Source organism: Bos mutus, chromosome 4 (assembly GCF_027580195.1).
Source record: "Bos mutus isolate GX-2022 chromosome 4, NWIPB_WYAK_1.1, whole genome shotgun sequence".
Classification (NCBI taxonomy): Eukaryota; Metazoa; Chordata; class Mammalia; order Artiodactyla; family Bovidae; genus Bos; species Bos mutus.
In genome coordinates this window covers 92089176-92110980 of record NC_091620.1, presented here as the reverse complement: position 1 = coordinate 92110980, position 21805 = coordinate 92089176, and the positions used below count along the sequence as shown (strand labels likewise).

At 36.5% G+C, this 21805-nt stretch overlaps 1 protein-coding gene and 2 pseudogenes across 3 annotated transcripts in view; 1 reads left to right on the top strand and 2 right to left on the bottom strand.

Moving 5' to 3' along the window:
- SNX13 (sorting nexin 13) overlaps positions 1–21805 on the bottom strand; it is a 146002-nt gene that overhangs the window by 81784 nt on the left and 42413 nt on the right. For 2 of the 3 annotated variants that reach the window (XM_070369758.1, XM_070369760.1), the window contains exons 2-5: positions 14685–14797; positions 11823–11925; positions 8838–8927; positions 7644–7765 (exon numbers count right to left, since the gene is read on the bottom strand). In XM_070369758.1, the coding sequence (XP_070225859.1) occupies positions 7644–7765; positions 8838–8927; positions 11823–11925; positions 14685–14797 (428 nt within the window). Of the gene's footprint in view, positions 1–7643; positions 7766–8837; positions 8928–11822; positions 11926–13002; positions 13129–14684; positions 14798–21805 lie in introns of those variants that run through there. The other variant, XM_070369761.1, reaches the window with a different exon arrangement.
- Positions 5597–6393, top strand: LOC138987652 (phosphoglycerate mutase 1-like; annotated as a pseudogene).
- LOC102279703 (mesoderm-specific transcript homolog protein pseudogene) overlaps positions 18514–21805 on the bottom strand; it is a 44519-nt pseudogene continuing 41227 nt past the window's right edge.

Here is a 21805-nt window from a genome sequence, read left to right as displayed (position 1 = left end):
GTTTTCAGTAAAATTTATCTGATAAATGAAACATTCGTAGACCCAACAGTGAAATACATTAAATTCTGTGGGAAAAAATTACCAAGAAGTCATAAATGGAAACTCGGTTAACAATAATCTATTGAGTATTGACTACCCCATTATGTACAAAAACAACTATATGTAAGCACTAATTTCAAGATAACTTCACAAGGAAGTAAGGATACAATGGCTATCTGTACAAAACATGTCCTATACAGCTGAAAAAAAGGATTCTTTTATTTATGTGCTCATAATAATATAAAAAAAACAGGAAAATAAATTTAGTTGAAAAAAGTCATCCTAGATATATTTTTTTTTAGTGCTGAGCACCAAATGTTCCTGTCTTGGGCTACAAGAATAATGCATGCCTGTTTTGTAAAATGTCATTTCTTTCTTTAGATTTTTCTATATCAGCTGTAAATTAGCCATACATCCACAATCCAAAGATCATTGTTAATATTTTACTATTTTTTTCTCTTACTGTTTGCTATGCTCACATATTTACAATTTTAACACACCTAAAATCATACAGTGTACAACTTCTTTGTATATGAGTTTTATTCCAATATTTTTCCTATTTCTTGAATAATACTTCTTAATATTTTAATGGATGCAAACTCTTTTCCTAAAGAGCCAAACAGGAACGGTTTCAGGCTTTGCAGGCCACATTACCTCAGTCAGTTCTGCCACTAAAGCACAAAAGCAGCCATGGACAAAATGCGAACAAATGAGCACAACTGTCCAATAAAACAGTAAAACTGTATTTATAAAACCAGGAAGCAATGCAGTACAGTCAACAATGGCCTAGTTTTAACACAAGGAAAAGCTCTGAAAGACACTTTCTGTCCAAGATATACAAATAACTAATTAGCACAAGAAAAGATGCTTAATATCATTAGCCATCAGGGAAAAGTAAATCAAAACCATAATGAAATACCGCTTTAGACCAAGGAGAATGACTTTAATCAAAAGCCAGACAATAACAAGTACAGGCAAAGGCAGAGAAACTGGAACACTCATACATTGTTGGCAGGAATGAGCAGCCACTTAAAAGTTTGCAGTTCCTCAAAAGATTAAACAGAGTTACCATATGACCCAGAAATTTCATTTCAAGGTATACATCTCAGAGAAATGAGAACATCAAGTCTACACAAACATGTACATGAATGCTCATAGTAGCATGCTTTATAAAAACCAAAAAGTAGGCACAACCGCAATGGTTACCAACTGATGAATGGATAAACAAAACATGGTGTGTCCATACAACGGAAAATTATTCAGCAATGAAAAGGAGTAACTAATAATACATGCCACAACAAGGATGAAGATTGAGGGCAGGAGGAGAAGTGGACGACAGAGGATGAGATGGTTGGATGGCATCACTGACTCAGTGGAGATGAGTTTGAGTGAACTCCGGGAGTTGGTGATGGACAGGGAGGCCTGGCGTGCTGGGTCCATGGGGTCGCAAAGAGTTGGACACGACTGAGCGACTGAACTGAACTGAACAACAAGGATGAACCCTGAAAACATTACACTAAGTGAAAGAAGCTAGTCACAAAAGATCATATATTATTTCATTCATGTAAAATGTCGATAAAGACATAGAAAAAATATATAGTTGACTACGTAGAGGTAGAACCTTGTGGGGGATATGGGAAGAGACTGATTAGTGGATATCAGGTTTCTTGGTGGGGCCATTAAAACATTCTTAAAGTAAATGTGATAAAGGCTGCACAACTCTGAATACACTGAGAGCCAACAACTTAAAGTGGGTGAAGAGTATGGTATAAGAATTATAAAAATATACAATTAACCACTAACCTTTACCTCTATACACCCATTCTTGAAGTCCAGTTTTGGGCTCAATCCACATCAGGTTTTGATCAGGTACTCTGGTCCATTCTACCTCTAGATCAAATCCTTTAAATAATACCCAAATAACCAGTTTCTCTCCATTTCATGTGTTTTAATTTTGTTTCCTCTGCCCTTCCCCCTCAAAAAACAATGAAGCTAAGAAGACAAGAGAATGTGTGCATATATTCCCAGAAATGTAAGAAATAACAAAAACAAGAAGAAAGAAGTTAACATTCACTGAATACATACTATGTGCCAGATTCCTATGGTGTTTTACATGTTCTTTTCTCTCATATAATTATTACAACAACCCTATGAGAAAATTACCTCATTTTGCTGATGCTGAGATTGAGGCACAGAAAGTTAAATAACTTGCTCAAAAAATCATTTATTGGTTGACAAACACTTTATGAAATATTTCATGCATATGATCTCATTTGCCCCTCACAACTCAGAGTTTGTGACAAGTATCAGTATCACTATTTTACAGATATGTTAGGAAATTTTCTAAGTATACTGTAACTTAATGGTACAGGTAGAATTACAATACAGATCTCCCAAGGCTTTCTCTCCAATGTCATGCTATCTTATTTGAAGAGAGAATTAAAAATATACAGGTTATCACAGATTCATCCCCTAAAGTTCCAGGTTAATGCCCAGGTTCCACAGAGAACTAAAGAGTTCCCTGGGAAGGTTTCCTTCCCCAAACTGCTACTAGAAACAGGTACTAAAGTTATGATGACGTGTGGCATTACAATGTACTCTCTCATATCTGATGCCATTTAATCTTAGCAACAACCTGATAAGCAGATACACATTGTCACTAGATGCAAAGAATTTATGTTTCTTATCCATTCAAGGTCATGTTGTTTAGTCACTAAGTCATGTCCGACTTCTTGTGACCCATGGACTATAGCTCTCCAGGTTCCTCTGTCCATAGGATTTCCCAAACAAGAGTACTAGAATGGGTTGCCTTTCCTTCTCCAGAGGATCTTCCCAACCCAGGGATCAAACCACCATCTCCCACACTGGCAGGTGGATTCTTTACCACTGTACCACCAGTGCCATAGAGCTTAATAAATAACAGAACTAAAGCTCAAAACCAGAATTTCAGACTCTACATATATCCTTTCCCTCCTGGTATAACAAAATTAGCATTTTGTTTGATGCTGATATTCTGTGATTGTTTCCTCAAGGTGCCAAATAAATATGAACACTAGAATTTGGTGGTTCTAAATCTTTCTGGGGTTCACAGGTCCTTTTTGAAAATAAAATCTACGGAACCACTCAGAAGGAAAAAGAAAAAAAAGCACAGAAAATTTTGCTTAAATCTTCAAGGCTTTATGGGCCCCTGGTTAAAAACTCTATACAGGATTGAAATTTGAAGGAGAGAAGAGATAATGTACGCTTTGCAGTGCAGAGCAGACAAGAATAAGAATTTAAGAAGTATTCAAGTAATGATTATAAGCACTTAATTTTCTTGATATTCTCATTGGAAATAATCAAGGAGCCCCTGTGAAAACATATATTTTAGTATGGCTTTACTAGAAAAAGCCAATGAAAGACAAAAATAAAGCCACTCATTGAGAAGGCACAAACATTAACTGAGCCTCACTACATGCTACAGACAAGTAATATTATCAGCTTTTTATGAATAAGGAAACTAAAGCTCAAGAGAGGCTGATTAATTTGCCCCAAAACTTAAGGCCAACGACCAAGCAAAGACAAAATTCAGATAGTCTAGGATGGAAGAAACTTGGTTCTTCCTATAATCACCCAATATTTAGCATGAAAGCACAGAATGTTAGTAGAGAAGGAAATGGCAACCCACTCCAGTATCCTTGCCTAGAGAATCCCATGGTCAAAGGGGCCTGGTGGGCTACAGTCCATGGGGTCGCAAAAGAGTTGGATATGACTGAGCAATTGAACAATAATAGAATGCTAGAGAAAGGAGAAAAAAACTATAACAGGAAGTTTAAAGAAAAGGTAGTTAGAAGATCAAAGAACAGGCAAAGCACTGCAGTGATATGACAGAAAGGTGAGGGAAACTAAGATGATAATCTAGATCACAATATATCTGTTAGGGACTGGGGGACAGAATAGTGACTGTTAAGAATGATTCTTACTCTGCCCCCAACTCAACAGATAATCTTGGACTAACTGTTTAATCTTTCTGGAATTTAGCTTCCTTATCTGTGAAATTATGGGTGAACGGTGACATAAAAACTTAAATTTCTAACATTCTTCACAATTTTAAAAACATTTTCACATGAACTATTTCCATTACATTCTACCGACCAGGGATTTTTGCTTTATTCACTGCTGTATCTGCAGCATCTGGCTGAGGCAAAGTAGACATAAAATATGAGTTAAAAGAACACATGAATTTGCTCCAGACCAAAACCCTGTGAGGAATACAGTACAAGGCAGGTATTTATGACACTTATTTCACACATGAGAAAAACCAAAATCCAAAAAATTTAGAATACTTGCTCACAGTCCCATAGCTAAATGAGAGAAGAGGATACAAACTCACTCAAGTCTTCCAATTACTAGTTCAAAATTCTTTCTAGGTCTACAATTTTTTATATTTTAATATAATCTTAAGCAGGCAGGCAAAAGAATAATGAACTCTTCTTACTCCCATCTTTGCAGAGAGGCGGGAAAAAGTCATTAGAAGGGTGTTACTATAAAAAGCAGTGACCAACAGATTCAGAATAATGATCTTAAACAATATCTAACATGCAATAATGTTACATATATGAACTAAAGGACATAAAATCCAATTTCTGACTTCTTTGATTATATGTTAGTATATTTTCTATATTCCACAGTGCATCTACACTCATAATTATGGTTGGCTACTTTCCAAATGTTTGCTGTTAATCATAAAAGAGAAGGGGTTTCAATCTATCTAAGTAAGGTTAAAATTCAAACTATGAAACCTACTGCAGCCTGCCTCAGTGACCGGAGGCTGAGGAATTCATCTCCCACTCTAAACCTTAAGATCAACTGAATTATAGAAGAAAAGTCTTGACAGGGCAGCATGAGCTGGAAATATCTATTCAGACAGAAACAGAAACAAAGAGCCCTAGGGCAAAGCTCTACTCTCCAAGACTCTCAGAAATACAAAAGTGCATTTCAAGAACCTAAGTGGGGAAGAAGAGGGGCTGGCTAGAGAATAACACCTTCAGATTTGAGAACCTACTTGTGACACAGCAATGTAGCCTCCTGCCTTGAGGCCATAGGCTTGTAGGAAAATCACTGCATGTACTGGGTAGAAAAATCTTCTATTAAAAAAAAAAAAAAAAGAAGATAGAAAACTTACCCAAAGATAAAATCCTTTCTTTAAAATATAAATAATTTCTCCACATGAAATGGCCCCTCTAAAAATCAAGTAGTTTAAATACAAGGATACAGACCAAAATATTTGGGCAGTATATAAGAGGGTGTTTGTAAAGTGAGAATTTTAGTATATCTCAGAAAAGTTTCTTAAAGGAAATCTCATTAAAATATACTTCTCTTCTGAAAGTAAATAAATAAACTGAATATTCTCCACCGACCGCTCCTTTGAGTTCTTCTAAGAGGACTCCATTAGGTATGTGCCTAAGATAAGTGGGCAGTTACACTGAGCTCTTCTCACAGCACTTGAATAAAGAAGACTACCTGGGATGACTCTGGAACCTCAGTGAGCCCCAATCTATCCCCCAGAACCACCGCCATGGATGGCTACAAGGCGGTGCTGATCCCACACAGAAGAGTACATGGACCCGGAGGATGGCTTCACTGGCTGGTGAGAAGCCAACATGAGCACAGTGGGCGTCAGGAGGTGAAGCACAACATGCAGGTGCTACAAGATACTGGTTAGGAGTCTGACATCTGCTTCACCAGGTGCAGAAGCAACAATTGGGACTCTCTGGACTACACCAGATGCCACTGATCAACTGTGGCTGCCAGTAGTGCAGACTTAGCCGCAATAAGGCAGATGTTGCTGCCAAGCAGGATGAAGCCCAGGTAAAGATCTGGAGATGCTGTCATGTTCTACCATCTCCAGTGAAGCCTGACTATCCCTTCAACAGCAACACCAGTAAGACTGCAGGCATGCAGACCTCAACAGCCATCAGCTACCCTCCTGTGAAAGTCTGAAGGACACTACTGCTAGAGTTCTGCCCCTTTGGAATGAAAAAATAGTTCCCCAGATGGAGGAAGGGGAGAGGGTAGTGAATACATCCCTTAGCATCAGGCTTCAGGGCACCGTCAGCCCTTTGGCGGGGCTCTCTGAAGAGGCTATCGTGGAGTTGCACCTGCCTCCTGGTATTCCCACTGAACAAGAACTTGCAGCCCATCAAGCCCATGCAGTTCCCTGGGAAATGAAGAGCCCATGTGTGGCGTTATGGAGGCTATGGCTGCCCAGGGCAAGCCGATTAAGTGAAGCCAAGCAAGGACACCTTGCTTTCCCCAAGACATGAGCCCTGCCACGCCATTCCTCTGCACCTCTTCCCTGCAAGTCTGTGGGCATCTTAAATTGTATCTCCAGATGGGGATCAGTGGCTCCCAATTTTGCTCTAGCCATTTTGTCTCTTGCTCCCACTCATTTCATACAATCTAGTCAGAACAGCACCTATGGGACATGGGTTCTTCGTGCAAGCCAAGGAAAGACTTATTCAAGAGGGTGGAAATGCAGTAACTCCGGGGTTTTTTTTGCTAGTGCTTTGTTTATTACTAAAGCCCTGCTTGAGTAGGAGACTGGCAGGAACCATGCTAAGGTGTGACCAATAAGGAGGAACAAGCTAGCTTATTTGTGTTGCCAGCAGCTACTCCTATACTATTCTGTGGCCAGGTAACTGTCAAAGAGACTCTACTTATTCCAATAGAAGACAAATGGAAACTGCATGGGGTTCAAACAAATATTTCCTCTGTTACTCCAGAGGAAATGACTCTAGAAGATTAGGATCCATCCTGTTTATGTGTTTACATTTACTTTTACCACACACACAGACATACAAATATATATAGATATATATGCACACCACACACACTGCATCTATATCTGCACATATTTATATATTTCATATATTTATATAAATATTAATATTAAAAATGCCAACAATAACAAAAACCTTCTGAGGTTTCTAGTGGTCAGTTGGCATCAGAATACAAACTATTCCTTACACCAATCTGAGACAAGCTCCTTAATGTCTACGGTACAGGGCCTGATCCTGCCTTATGTTTCAGAACCCCTCGCCTGCCTTATGTTTTACGACAGTGAAACACCTCCTAATCATGCCCAAGAGTGTCTTTCACTGCCAGATTTCTGAATCATGTTCCGTCTGTCTGGCCCTGCCACCTTGGTTCAGTATTTACTTTGAGTTTAACTGTACTAAATCTTATTTCCCAAACAATATAATAAAAGAATGATATTGCAATTAAAAAAAAAGAGTATCTGGGTAAGAGGGGAAAAAGTATTATCAATATGTGGGATGAAAGACTCTGAACTGTCACATGATTGGACAACTGGGTTCTGAGGAAGAAACTGACACACAGACTTAGAAAACAGGGATTAGTCGAGATAAACATTCTGCAGTTGTAAAAGAGTAAAGGTTTTTCAGGGCTCTAGTTCCATAAACTAAGAGTTATCCCACAATAACAATCTACTGCTCTACTTACCTTGGAATAACCAATTTTCTCCTTCCATTTAAAAGTTATTTTCCCTATTGATACAAACAATATTTAAATTTTTCTGCATAAATACAATCCAGTGACCTTACCTAGTAGCAAACTGAATGAGTGCATTCTGAAGAGTCTGCCTAATTTCAAGAAGAAAAGATTCATCATCACTTAGTGTATAATACCAATACTGGACATAATCCCTCAAGGAAAACTGGATAACCTAAAACAAAAATACAGGAAAAAATACAGTTTTTAAGGATTTAAAAAGTAATAGTGGCAAACTAAAACTTAAAAAGATTATTTGAAATTTTCATTTATTATCTACCTAATAAATTGTGGTAGTAAATAACTGTCTTCATTACAAGAGCATCAATATGCTAAAAAATATTTCAAAAAATTAAGTTATTAAATTAAGTTATTTTGGTAGCCCAATTCATCTACTGCCTAATTTTTTTTTAATTAAAGAATTATCTATGGTGAAGCCCTACCCAAATTCCAGTTAAAGATGGAACATGCAGAAACATTAATTTCCAATGCTAAAATACAATGAAGAGTTTTAGTTAGTTTGATGGAATGAGATGCAAAATAATATCAAGAGACCCTAGTAATCTTGAAAAAAATGTTTTCTTTGAGAGTATAATCAGATTCATTGCAGTCAAATGACAAAAATGACATAATTCACTTAACTCTAATACCAGTGATAGTGTCAACAGCATTATTACCCAATAAATGGCAAATAATACAACATAATGTATAATTTTTCTGCAAATCAGATAAACTAAATAAGGATTTATCTATAAAATAATATTTAGAATTTTAAGGTACACATTATTTGCAATAGTCATATAATTGAGCATCAATGAAAATATTTTGGGAGAGAATAATTTTAATTTTTAAAGTATTTTTGAATGAAGCCAGTAATATCCATTTTAAAAAGTAACAAAAGTGGTAGAAAAACCTCTGACTTATCAAACCACTAGCTTAGTCATCAGCTGAAGAGCAAAAATTTTTGAAGAGCAACATTGTAACTCTTAAAACAATTAGAAACACTATCAGATGTTAATAAAAACTTTTTTTCTCAATGTAAATTCAACCAAAAGGGTTTAACACAAAGCAAACACATATAAATAAGTTCATAAATAAGGCAGCAAGTTTACATAGAGAATCCAAGAACAGCATTACAATGAATTTCCAGCATATTACATAAATAGCAAAATTATTTCTTAGTATTTCAAGAGAAATGCACCCAGCACACAATATATGGAATTCAAATACCACATACTGAAACTCACTTGCTGGAGAGGTTCATCAATTATATTGGCACCTGTCAATCTTCTATCAATCTTTATAGTTCTGGCTTCCCGTTTCATTTCTTCTAAGCACTGAAAGGGAATCATAATGTTTTATTGCATACTTTCTTGATTCAAAATATCTATAGTTTATTTCTAACTAAATATTGACTGTAACATCCCTCTCATTATCTTCAAGCTAAGAAATAACCTTATTTCTTGAGACTCAGGTATCAAACAAATACTATGTCTAGAATTAAGAAAACTAGATATCCTCAGTAACAATAATCAGCAAACATTATTTAGAATGTGAGAAACTGAAAATATCAGGTATACTGTTATCATATTTCAATGAAAATTTAAAACCATAAATTAGTGTTTCAGGTGAGTCAAATTAATAATGGTCTTTATTAAACACACCCCCATTTCCTCCTCCCTCCCAGCCCAAAGGAGTATACCAGCTGCCAAATTAACATATTTTAAATTAAGTTTTACTAAGGGATGGTTCTCAGCAACTAAAAAAAATTAATTTCTTTTGTCCATAGTTTTCAGAAAGATCAGTGACCTGGAAATACGGTAAAAAGTAGTAGGATACTCTTTAATTAATACAAACCAGGGCTTCCCTGGTGGCTCAGTGGTAAAGAATACAACTGCCAATGCAGGAGACACAGATTTGATCCCTAATCTGGGAGGATTCCACCTGATGTGGAGCAGCTAAGCCCATGCACCGTAACTGCTAAGCCTGTGCTCTAGAGCCAGAGAGCTGCAACCACTGAGCGAAAATGCTGCAACCACTGAAGCTCACGCACTCCAGAGCACGTGGGCTGTGCGACAGGAGATGCCATGTCCAGTGAGAAGCCCGCCCACGGCAGCTAGACAGTAGCCCCCGCGGGCCACAACTAGAAAAAAGCCTACGCAGTACAAAGAGCTGGCACAGTCATAAACAGATAAAAAAATTTTAAAAAGCACAAATGCATATTAAAAACATATGTTTCAAGTTATCCCATGCAACCACTGAGATTTTTTCATAAAATATACTTATAAATCATTTTAGAAAAAGCAAATCAAAATCACTATTTATTTATACCATATACCAAAAAATAGATCATAAAGATTTAACCAATCTTGATTATGATTTATTGCTGTTTAAAATCATAATTTAAAATATTTTGCATCATCCTCTCTATGTACCATTCAAATGAATAGAAACTATGGATGGCTAAGAAATGATTCAAAAAGAAAAGGCAAAAAATCAAACAATCCAAATGAAAAATGGGCAGAAGACCTTAATAGACATTTCTTCAAGAAGACACACAAATGGCCAGTAGGCACATGAAAGGATGCTCTCCTAATTATCAAAGAAATGTAAATAGAAACTACAATGAGGTACCACCCACCTTATACTGGTCAGAATGACCATCATTAAAGTCTACAAATAACAAATACTGGAGAGGGTGTGGGGAAAGGGCAACCCTCCTACACTGTTAGTGGGAATGTAAGCTAATGTTGCCACTATGGAAAACAGTATGGAGGTTCCTCAGAAAACTAAAAATAGAGCTACCATATGATCGAGCAATCCCATCCCTGGGCATACACCTGGACAAAACTGTAATTCAAAAAGATACATGCACCTCTATGTTCACAGCAGCACTACTCACAACAGCCAAGACATGGAAACAAACTAAATGTCCATCAACAGCTAAATAAAAGGGGTGTGTGTGTGTGTGTGTAGAGTACAGAATACTTCTCTGCCATAAAAAAGAATGACATAATGCCATTTGCAGCAACGTGGATGTGACTAGAGATTATCATACTAAATGAAGTAAGTCAGAAAGAGAAAGACATATACCATATGGTATCACTTGTATGTTGAATCTAATATATGGCACAAATGAACCTATCTATGAACCAGAATGACAGACACAGAGAAGAGATTTGTGGTTACCAAGAGGGAAGAGGGGAGGGAGAGGGGATGACTGGGAGTTCTGGGTTAGAAGATGCAAACTATTACACTTAGAATGGACAAACAGCAAGGTCCTACTGTATAGCACAGGGAACTGTATCAAATCTGGGATAAACCATAATGGAGAAGAAAATTTTAAAAAAGAATGCATGTCTGTGTGTAACTGAGACAATTTGCTGTACACCAGAAATTAATACAACACTGTAAGCCAACTATACTTCAATTAAAAAAGAAAAGATTCATTACCTCAAAAAAGATTTGTAAGCAAATTCAGAGAATACACATTAACAGGAGTTTTAAAGGGGGGCAGAGGTTAAGTTTCAAAGATTATTTTAAAGGTAACACTAAGTATTAGAAAAACTGTATTTACTTATCAATATGAAAGTCATATTAGCACATAATGGACATGTTAATAATTATAAAATTCAGTTACTGGCACCGACTCCAGACCATTTTCTTCTCTTCATACATGAAAATCATTACAAGTCCACAATAATAACTGAAGGAATTGCGAATGTGAAGCCTATATCTAGTATGGAATTTCAATTTTATTTATATAGTACGATATTTGAAAAAAAAGAAAAATTGCAACACGAAAGACATAAAATTGAGCTTGAGGTAACAAAATTATAGAAGCAGCATAGCCTAACTGCAAGCTCTACTTTTCAAGTGAGCTTAAGAAAAAATGCCCATTTTCCCCGCTCTGGTTCCTATGCATTTACTTCATTCAAAATAGTACGTTCACTGACATTTCAATAATTGACAATGACATGATGCTGTGATGCATCAAAATTCTATGTTAAGACAGCAGGAAAAGATTCCAAATTTTTATCTTTTCCTCAAATTTGCATGCTCACTTTTAACATCCAACATGCATTTTCTAAGCCTGATCAGTAGTCTCTCATAAGTTTATAGTCAGCATTAGTGAACTATAGGAAGATGTGCCAAGCCATATAAAGGCGATCACATTATCAACACTACACACAGCAGGGCTTTAAGGTCTTACATTCCTTTACCCTTCTTACCTTAGGAATCCCAGTTGATGTTGGAGGGAGAAATGAATGTTCACACTGCTCTAGGTACTTCTCTGAGTTTGTTTTTCCAAACAGCAGAGTAACAACAAAACCCCTGAAAGAAATTTAATTATAGATACAAAACAAAATTTCACTACAATTTAACACATATTTTTCTGATTTAAGAGACAGTTTATCATGCACTAAAAAGTCAGTTTGTGACTTTGGCAAGGCAAGGAATTGACAGATTTTGTTAAGTTTTGAAGTTTAAAAAAACTATAAACATTTTGTGAATTTATATAATAATGCCTTTCCAAGTTTTCATTCAATATTATTTCATAAGAATCTCAGGCATCATTTTCAAACTTTAGGATAATAAGCCTTCATTAATTAAGCAGGTAAGCTAATAACCAAGGATAAAGACAAATGAGATGTATTTCTATAGGTCTGTTAACTAATTAGAGAGAGAGATAACTTGTCACTAGGAATATAAACAAAGCCTAGGTATACTTAATACATTTACAGATACAGATTTGACTCTAAATTATCTGCATTTATATTGTACCCCGATTGCTAATTTAAAATTCTGCCTTATTCAGTAATTGTATTAAACTTTCTTGGAGTTCTCAAACAATGTAAGTGACTGGAAAGCTATTTAGGAAACTTGGCTTAGAAGTATCTAATATAAATTAATTACAGTCCTAAGGACTTCCCTGGTGGCTCAGACGGTAAAGCGTCTATCTACAATGCAGGAGACCTGGGTTCAAGCCCTGGGTTGGGAAGATCCCCTGGAGAAGGAAATGGCAATCCACTCCAGTACTATTGCCTCGAAAATCCCATGGACAGAGGAGCCTGGTAGGCTACAGTCTATGGGGTCGCAAAGAGTCGGACACGACTGAGCGACTTCACTTTCTTTCTTACAGGAAAAAGATGATCCAATTTATAATTCATTTGAAATAAGTCTGGAATTTAAAAAGAAACATAAATATATCCCAAAAAGCTATTTTTAAAAACAATTATGGAGTCAAAGTAAGACAAATACTGGTTTAGAACTACTTTAAGTATTGATTAAATGCTATCAGTATTTCCTACATTTAAAATTGACCAAACAAATTGAAGCACTACTGAGTAGACAGAAAATCCATAAAAGAAAATTAAATTTTAATTTTATAATGATTTATAGTAATCTTACAATGATTGAAAGAGTATAGTGACAAGAAGAGAAAGTGAAAAATTAAACATAGCCAGCCTCAGGTACTGAAAGGAAGATTTTCAAGGTCCTCCGCTTTTTGTGGTGATCTGCTACATCACTGCTCTTCAGCACAGGGAGGCGGGTGGAGAAACAAATACACTCAAGTCAATTTACGTCCTCAAGTCTGTTTCTTTTTTAAAAGACTGGCCACAGAATTATAAGTAAATTTCACATATCTGTGTTGTATCAAACATTATTACTAAGAATCAAGTTGGTCTTGTATTTTAGTTTTACCTAGACACAATAAAATGCTTATATTACATTAACAATGTATTTCTAAAAACATTATCATAAAACAGACTGATAAAATGTGCACCTTTGCCCACAGTGTGACAGTAGGAAAGAAAGCTAAGAACAGTCTGATCTTAGAACCTAATTCATAGCTTCAGCCTTGAGGTTTAAGAAAAAACAGGTGCTGTAGAAAATTGCATGACCAAACATAATGGAATGCCATTAAATAACCCACATTGGTATTTAAAGTATCCTAAAATAACAATCCAAAAGGAAAAAAGAAAAAAAATCAAAAGTTTTCTTTACATTACAAAATGTGATTAGCTTTACTATAAGCAGAATGTATACATTATTAACACTGTATACAGGTAAATTATCAACACTGTATACAGGTAAATTGCAGAACTCAAAAACTTAAGTTTGACTAGCCAAAACCATCCCCAATTAAAAAAACACCTGGTAGCTTCCATAAGAAAATGTATTAATTCTCTTCTGACTTGCAATGTTAAGTGGGCAAAAGAACAAAAACATATTTTTAAAATTTAATGAAAAAAATTAAAACTTAGATGACTTTCAGTTATATTATTTTACTTATATACTTTTATTTATATTATTTTACATATTATAGTAATTATTTTACTTAATATATACAAAAGCCTACTTTTGCTTTTAAAATTCATAAGGCATTAAACTATATAAAGCTACATTCAATAAAGGACCATCGTTCTTCATAATGAGAGCCAAAATAAAAAAGATTTTTGACTCAGGAATTATGATACTCATTGACTGTAACTGAGTAACCTGGGAATGCTTAATTAACTGATCCTGAGATGATGTGGGGATGCTTGTTGGTATATAAATTGAAGTCCCCTTACTGTGGCAGCAAGTCTCAGTGAGATCAGTAACTTGGAACAGAATAACAGATCAATTTACGACATAAAATGAACTTGGAATTTCAGATCCTTTCATGTGCCTTAATGCTTAATTCAGAGTTTTTAGTGGTTCTTCTACAGCCTATCTATATCTCACCTTATCTAGAAAATTTCACAGAACTTCAACAAAAGAATTTAAAAATTTTACACAACACCAAAAAGAATAAAAAATTCTTAACTTTTCAAATTATACAAAAAAGTTTGTATCACCATAAAATAAAAATTTTTTTGAATATAACTACTCCTACTGCTGGTACAAATCGTAACTATCTATACTTTTATTTCTATAGGTATCTTAATTTTACTATTTTTAACTTTGGTAAAAATAACAGCATTCACAAAGCATGCTGCCATTTCTTATGGTCATTTTTTTTTTCTTATTGAGGTCTCATGGTCATGTTTCCATTCTGAACAACTGAACATGACATAAACTATAAAATTATCATTGAGAATACTTACCCACCCACAAAGCAGAGGATATAAAATGCCAAATAAAATATTACAAAGGGTCCAAATGTTATTAGAGAAAGGACAATGCCAAGGCTTCCCCATCCCCATATGGATAGACTGGTCTGAAACAAAGCAGAAAAAAAATCTTTTTAATAAATAAATAACTTTCCATAGGAACTAGAAAAAAACCAACAAAACTTTTTCATAGTTTATGTTTTTTCCTTTTAAGCATTTCACAGTACTGTTTCAATAATTTCAAAAATATTTACTTTTGACAGTACATTACTGCAAATTTATCTCCAACAATATAACAAATCTATAAGTAGAAATAAATTTATAGTGTATCAGCAGTGTTTTAAAAAATCCACTGGGAAAATAAACGAACAAGAAAAAGTTATATAAACTCTTGAATGATATACTGGCATGAGAAGTGATAAAGTATTTATAAAAAAATATTTACATATTTATATATGCAATAGCAAGTATAAAAGGTACAGATTTTACTTGTTTAGAATACTTTTTTTTAAAACTATAGCATGAGACGTTTTAAAAATTAAAATTTCAAGGTAATAAATCCATCTCTCACTGAAAATTATATTTTTCTTTTGCTCAAATTGTGTGTAGAGATTTGTAAAATTATAATTGCACAACTTACAGTTACCAAAATTTATCATGAGTACAACAAAACAGCTCTAAAAATTCTCCATCTTTATAAAACAATTCCTATTTCATTTAGATATACACTGTATTATCTATTAAAAACACTCATTTTGTTGAAGGCAAACTGGATTCTAGCAATTTATTATGAGTAAATAAATGTATTCAGTTCAACAAGTTCCTACATCCATTTGCCTTGTACTGTGAGGTATACCATCTATGGGGTCACACAGAGTCGGACACGACTGAAGTGACTTAGCAGCAGCAGCAGTGAAGTATACAAAGGATGTATTTGTCCCACTCCTGCCATCAAGGAGCACAGAGAAGAATGTCTTACAGGAATGAAACAATTAGACACGAACCAAAAGAAAATAATAGAAAGCAACAGAAACCAAAAGAAAATAATAGAAAATATGCTAAACTGAACAAAATTAATGACCAAAAAACTATGGAATAGACAATAAGTACTATGGATTAGGAGAGAAAGTTTTACTTATTTATTCATTCACCAGTCATTGATTGCTTCCTCTGTGCTCTAAGCTCTAAGTGCTGGGGATATCACAAGGAATAAGACATTCTAATTAGGGAAGAACAACAAGCACACTCTCATAAATTTATATACCTTCATAAGTTTACATTCCAGAAGAAAAAAAGACAAAGAAATAAATATATTTAGTGAAAGAGGAGAGTAAAAAAGCTAGCTTAAAACTCAACATTCACAAAATTAAGATCATGGCATCCGGTCCCATCACTTCATGGCAAATAGAAGGGGAAAAGGAGAAAACAGTGACAGATTTTATTTTCTCGGGCTCCAAAATCACTGCAGACAGTGACCGCAGCCATGGAATTAAAAGACGCTTGCTCCCTGGAGGGAAAGCTATGACAAACCTAGACAGCGTATTAAAAAGCAGAGACACCCCTTGGCTGACAAAGGTCTGTATAGTCAAAGCTATGGTTTTTCCAGTAGTGTACAAATGAGAGTTGAAACATAAAGAAGGCTGAGAGCCAAAGAATTGATATTTTCAAATTCTGGTGCTGGAGAAGACTCTTGAGAGTCCTTTGGACTTCAAGGAGATTAAACCAGTCAATCCTAAGGGAAAGCAACCCTCAATATTCATTGAAAGGACTGATGCTGAAGCTCCAATATCTTGGTCACCTGATGCAAAGAGCCAACTCGCAGGAAAAGACCCCGATGCTGGGAAAGATTGAGGGCAGGAGGAAAAGGGGGCAACAGAGGATGAGATGGTTGAATGGCATCGCCAACTCAATAAACATGAGTTTCAGCAAGCTTCTGGAGTTGGTGATGGACAGGGAAGCCTGGTTAACTGCAGTCTACAGGGTTGCAAACAGTCAGACACAACTCAGTGAATAAACAAAAAAATTAGTATCAGATGGGGATGAAGGCTATGGAGGAAAATAAATTATGATGGTCTAAGAAGTTTTCAATGATTAACTAACACATGAACAGAATCCCGGATAAGATTTAAGGAGAATTTATAATAGTGAGTCTTCTATCCCCAAATAGTACTTTTCCCTTTATTCATATCTTCTTTTATATCCCTCAGTAAAGGGCTCTTTTATTTTTTCTTCTACATAGGCCTATACAACTCTACTTCATTCATATTTTTATTATCTTTTTTCCTCAGCCTGGCCACTCATCTTTTTAACCAGACGACAATGCCTGTTGATGAACTTTCTACTCTGCCTTCCTGATCAGCTCCTTGAATCAGCTGGGGATACTACTGCACCTGCAGAAGTGGTCTTCCCTGACCTTTTTTTTTTTTCCTGTCAAAATTCATTTTTATATATAGAAAATAAAGACTTATTCCAGTTGTTATACTTGAAGTTGCTAATAAAAATTTTTTAATCACTAGTTAATAATCCTATTGTAACCAAAACAATGAAACTGTGGCTTTAAAACAAAGTATTTAGCACCATTTGCTTATAGGCCTTTCAGACTTTGTTCTTAAAGTTTCTGAGACTTTCCTGTCTGTAAAGTACAGGAACTGCTAAGCTACACAAGGAACCCTCTCTGGGACAACCAACAAGAAGGTTAAGTGGTCAATAAACATTCAGCCTGGTGATGTGGACTGTACAAGATCCCATCCTCTCCACTCCAGCTGAGGAGGGACCTGCCTCCACACACTAAGGTATGAAGAGTACTGCCATTAGTAGCTGGAAAGACCAGTTTTAACAGCAAGTAACAGTAAATCTCTGGCACAGAGGCTACTGTCTTTAGTATCCTGTAATTTTAGGAAATTCTGTAAACAGCTTGGATTTAGTTCAATTTATTCTGAAATGAAACATACTTACTAAGGTTAAACTACTCTGCTTGGGTACCTGTCTGCTGGTTTAGTATCCTTACAGAATATAAAAATATAATCCATGTAGGTAAATCATAGTCTTAAAGTATACTTAGAATACGGCATTATTTAAACCAAAGTCTAACAAAATGTCTACAAATAGAAGCAGCTAATGAAACCAAAACCAAAGTTATGACGAAGGAGACTCTCACTTGAAGCTGTGTCGCTTAGAGAAGGCTGAACTCAAAGCCATTCAAGGGTGGTGAAGGCAGCACCTTTAGATAATTTCAATCAGGACCAGAAATCAGTACTTTTCAGAAAAGTCCACAGAAGTGTTCCAAAGACTCTTATGCAAAAGAATGTCAAATTTTCTGCATCAGTGAGCAGTAGTGCCCATCAGAATGTTCTAATAACTCAAAGATAAAGGCAAGTCCAACTTGATCAGATGTCAAAGGAATGGAAGGTGGACTATTAGGTCACCCTTACAGCTTCTGCTGGCTTTTTACTATATGCTGTTCACCAATGTGAGTCAGGTGGACTTCTATAAGAGAAGTGTTTGGTGGCCAGGACCTCTTTTGGGCATTTCTTCCTAACTGGAATACACAAGAGATAAGGAAGAGGGGTTCTCAGGTAATGCTAGTAGTAAAGAACACACCTGCCAAAGCAAGAGTCAAAAGAGACACAGGTTCGCTCCCTGGGTCAGGAAGATCCTCTGGAGGAGGAAATGGCAATCCACTCCAGTATTCTTGTCTGGAAAATCGCATGGACAGAGGAACCGGGAGGGCTACAGACATAGGGCTGCAAAGAGTCAGATATGATTGAAGCAAGCACAGCACAAGGAATAAGGGAGGTAATACCGGGAAGCTACTCTGTCCAGCTCAGAATGAGTTAATTAAGTCCATATATTCATTCAAGAAGCCCATGGATCCTCTAGCTGTGGACAGTGGCTGATGTGGTCATCCAAAATCGACACTGTGGACCACAGCAGTGTTTTCCTACATAGCTCCAAAAATCCTAGATATTCACTGGATCCAATGGCCCATAGATAAAATGCATGGGAATGGAAACAGACAGAGCTCCCACCAGCATCTTCTGAACTTCCTCTGACTGATATACTGCAAAGACTGTCAATAACCACATTCCCATCACTGTCACATATCCCTGCCCACATGTCCCACAGCTCACTCTCAGAGGGGTGGGTGTACAGCCTGAAGACTGGGTGAGATCTCAAGAGAATTCCTCATCAACTACATGAGGAAGGGGGACAGCATGCCTCCATCTCTGAGAAGTTTTTGGAGAAGGAGAGGACAGTCAGTCTTAGGAAATAAACCTCCACTTGACAAAAAGAAACTCTAGATGGTAAGCAGACCAGATCAATTCTGCTTGAACTTACACAACAGCTTCTGAGCAACAATATCCCTAATAGCTGTGAGATAACAGGTTGATCCTACGGTTCTGAAGTCCCAGATGCCACAAAGCACCTTCATGATGGCCTGCTCAAATATGGAATAGTGATGTGGTCTCGGTTTGTTGCTGAGGCCAAATGCTACGAAATTGAGGGCAATCACTCAATGAAACCTGAGGGTCTGACCTTCTGAAATTTTGTACCAATCAATCATAGCTGGATGTTGAAAAGCCATGTAAAACCACAACTATCTCTGGATTCCCAACCACATCCCATGGAGAAGAAGATCCCATGGTAGAAGATTCGAAGTCCATTGAAAGTAAAAAATTTGCCTGATGATTTCCATGAGTAAAGAGTAGGTGAAAGCTGAGGGCAGGGGGCAGAGACTGCAGACAGGCCACAAGCAGGGGCACAGCCAACAGCCCCACTGGACCCACCACTACTTACCTGATTAAGGTAAGACCTAGGCTACAAGACTCTATGTTTGGGGAACCAGGCTGTGCCTCCCCTGACTTCTATATAAGAGCTAAAAGTAGGCCATGGTGGCTTAGAAGAAAGTACAGAGCGTTTCAGTCCCTCTGACAATACTTCTGAAGAACACCCAGTTACCTGATCCACACTATAGTACTGCGAGATGGCCAACTACAAGAAACAGATGCTATTTCAACCAAGATCCACTCAAATAAAGCTTTCCACTGACTTTCCTGAAAAGAGTTCTTATAAACTCTCAGGACAGCCAAACCAGACCATGACCCAGATAATTTATCCAACCTACCTTCTTCAATGAGATTTGACCCAATATTAGCAATACTGCTCCTTCTTTACAAAGTTATATTTATGCTTGCTAGCCAGTTTTCAAAGCCATACAACTTACTGGTTAACAACTTACAACTTAAGTAAGTTAACAACTTACTATTCAGAGGTTTTATGAAACCAAGCAAAATGGCTGTCTCTGGAGATGAAGGAAGGAAGGCAGCATGCAATTGGAGGACAATACACACGGGGCTTCTCAAATAGTACTCAAATGTCCTGGTTTTTAACAAGGCGTTTGCTTTAAACAGTATAAACATGTTTTCCATCTGTTTGAATATCAATTCAAGAAAGTTAAAAATTAAAGAGATTTTCAAGAAAGAAACATAATTATATAATCTGGGAAAAATTATTAACTCAATTATTTAACATGAAGAGATGCTCAACTGTCTAAAAACTCAAATTTTCAGAATCTTACAACTGTCTTCCTACTTGTTGGAAAATGGTAACAAAAGTCATCAAAAAAACAAACTCTTAGAAGACCCTTTATCTCAATTAAGTTTGAGAGAAATTTCTATAGTTCAGGGATTAATAAAATTAAACATTTCCAATCAAGTAAGTCAAGTGCACATTTATTTTGTGGTTAATCTTATAATATTTAACTTCAAATATTAAGTAAAGTAATGCTTAAAATTCTCCAAGCCAGGCTTCAGCAATACATGAACCCTGAACTTCCAGATGCTCAAGCTGGTTTTAGAAAAGGCCAACGAATCAGAGATCAAATTGCCAACATCCGCTGGATCATTGAAAAAGCAAGAGAGTTCCAGAAAAACATCTATTTCTGCTTTATTGACTATGCCAAAGACTTTGACTGTGTGGATCACAATAAACTGGAAAATTCTGAAAGAGATGAGCATACCAGACCACCTGACCTGGCTCTTTGAGAAACCTATATGCAGGTCAGGAAGCAGAAGTTAGAATTGGACATGGAACAACAGACTGGTTCCAAATAGGAAAAGGAATAAGTCAAGGCTGTATATTGTCACCCTGCTTATTTAACTTATATGCAGAGTACATCATGAGAAACACTGGGCTGGAGGAAACACAAGCTGGAATCAAGATTGCCAGGAGAAATAGCAATAACCTCAGATATGCAGATGACACCACCCTCATGGCAGAAAGTGAAGAACTAAAGAGGCTCTTGATGAAAGTGAAAGAGGAGAGTGAAAAAGTTGGCTTACAGCTCAACATTCAGAAAACTAAATCATGGCATCCGGTCCCATCATTTCATGGCAGATAGATGGGTAAACAGTGGAAACAGTGTCAGACTTTATTTTTCTGGGCTCCAAAATCACTGCAGATGGTGACTGCAGAAATGAATTAAAAGACTCCTTGGAAGGAAAGTTATAACCAATGTAGACAGCATATTAAAAAGCAGAGACATTACTTTGCCAACAAAGGTCCGTCTAGTCAAGGCTATGGTTTTTCCAGTGGTCATGTATGGATGCGAGAGTTGGACTATAAAGAAAGCTGAGCACCAAAATATTGATTCTTTTGAACTATGGTGTTGGAGAAGACTCTTGAGAGTCCCTTGGACTGCAAGGAGATCAAAACAGTCCATCCTAAAGGAAATCAGTCCTGGGTGTTCATTGGAAGGACTGATGTTGAAGCTGAAACTCTAATACTTTGGCCACCTGATGCAAAGAGCTGACTCACTGGAAAAGACGCTGACGCTGGGAATTATTGAGGGCAGGAGGAGAAGGGGACGACAGAGGATGAGATGGTTGGATGGCATCATTGACTCGATGGACACAGGTTTGGGTGGACTCCGGGAGTTGGTGATGGACAGGGAGACCTGGCGTGCTGCAGTTCATGGGGTCGCAAAGAGTCGGACATGACTGAGCGACTGAACTGAACTAAACAATGAAACATCAGTATACAGAACTGTCCAAAATAAGGAAGTTTTATGTTATATTTAGGGTTCCCATTTATATGTTTGGCTAATATTATAATCT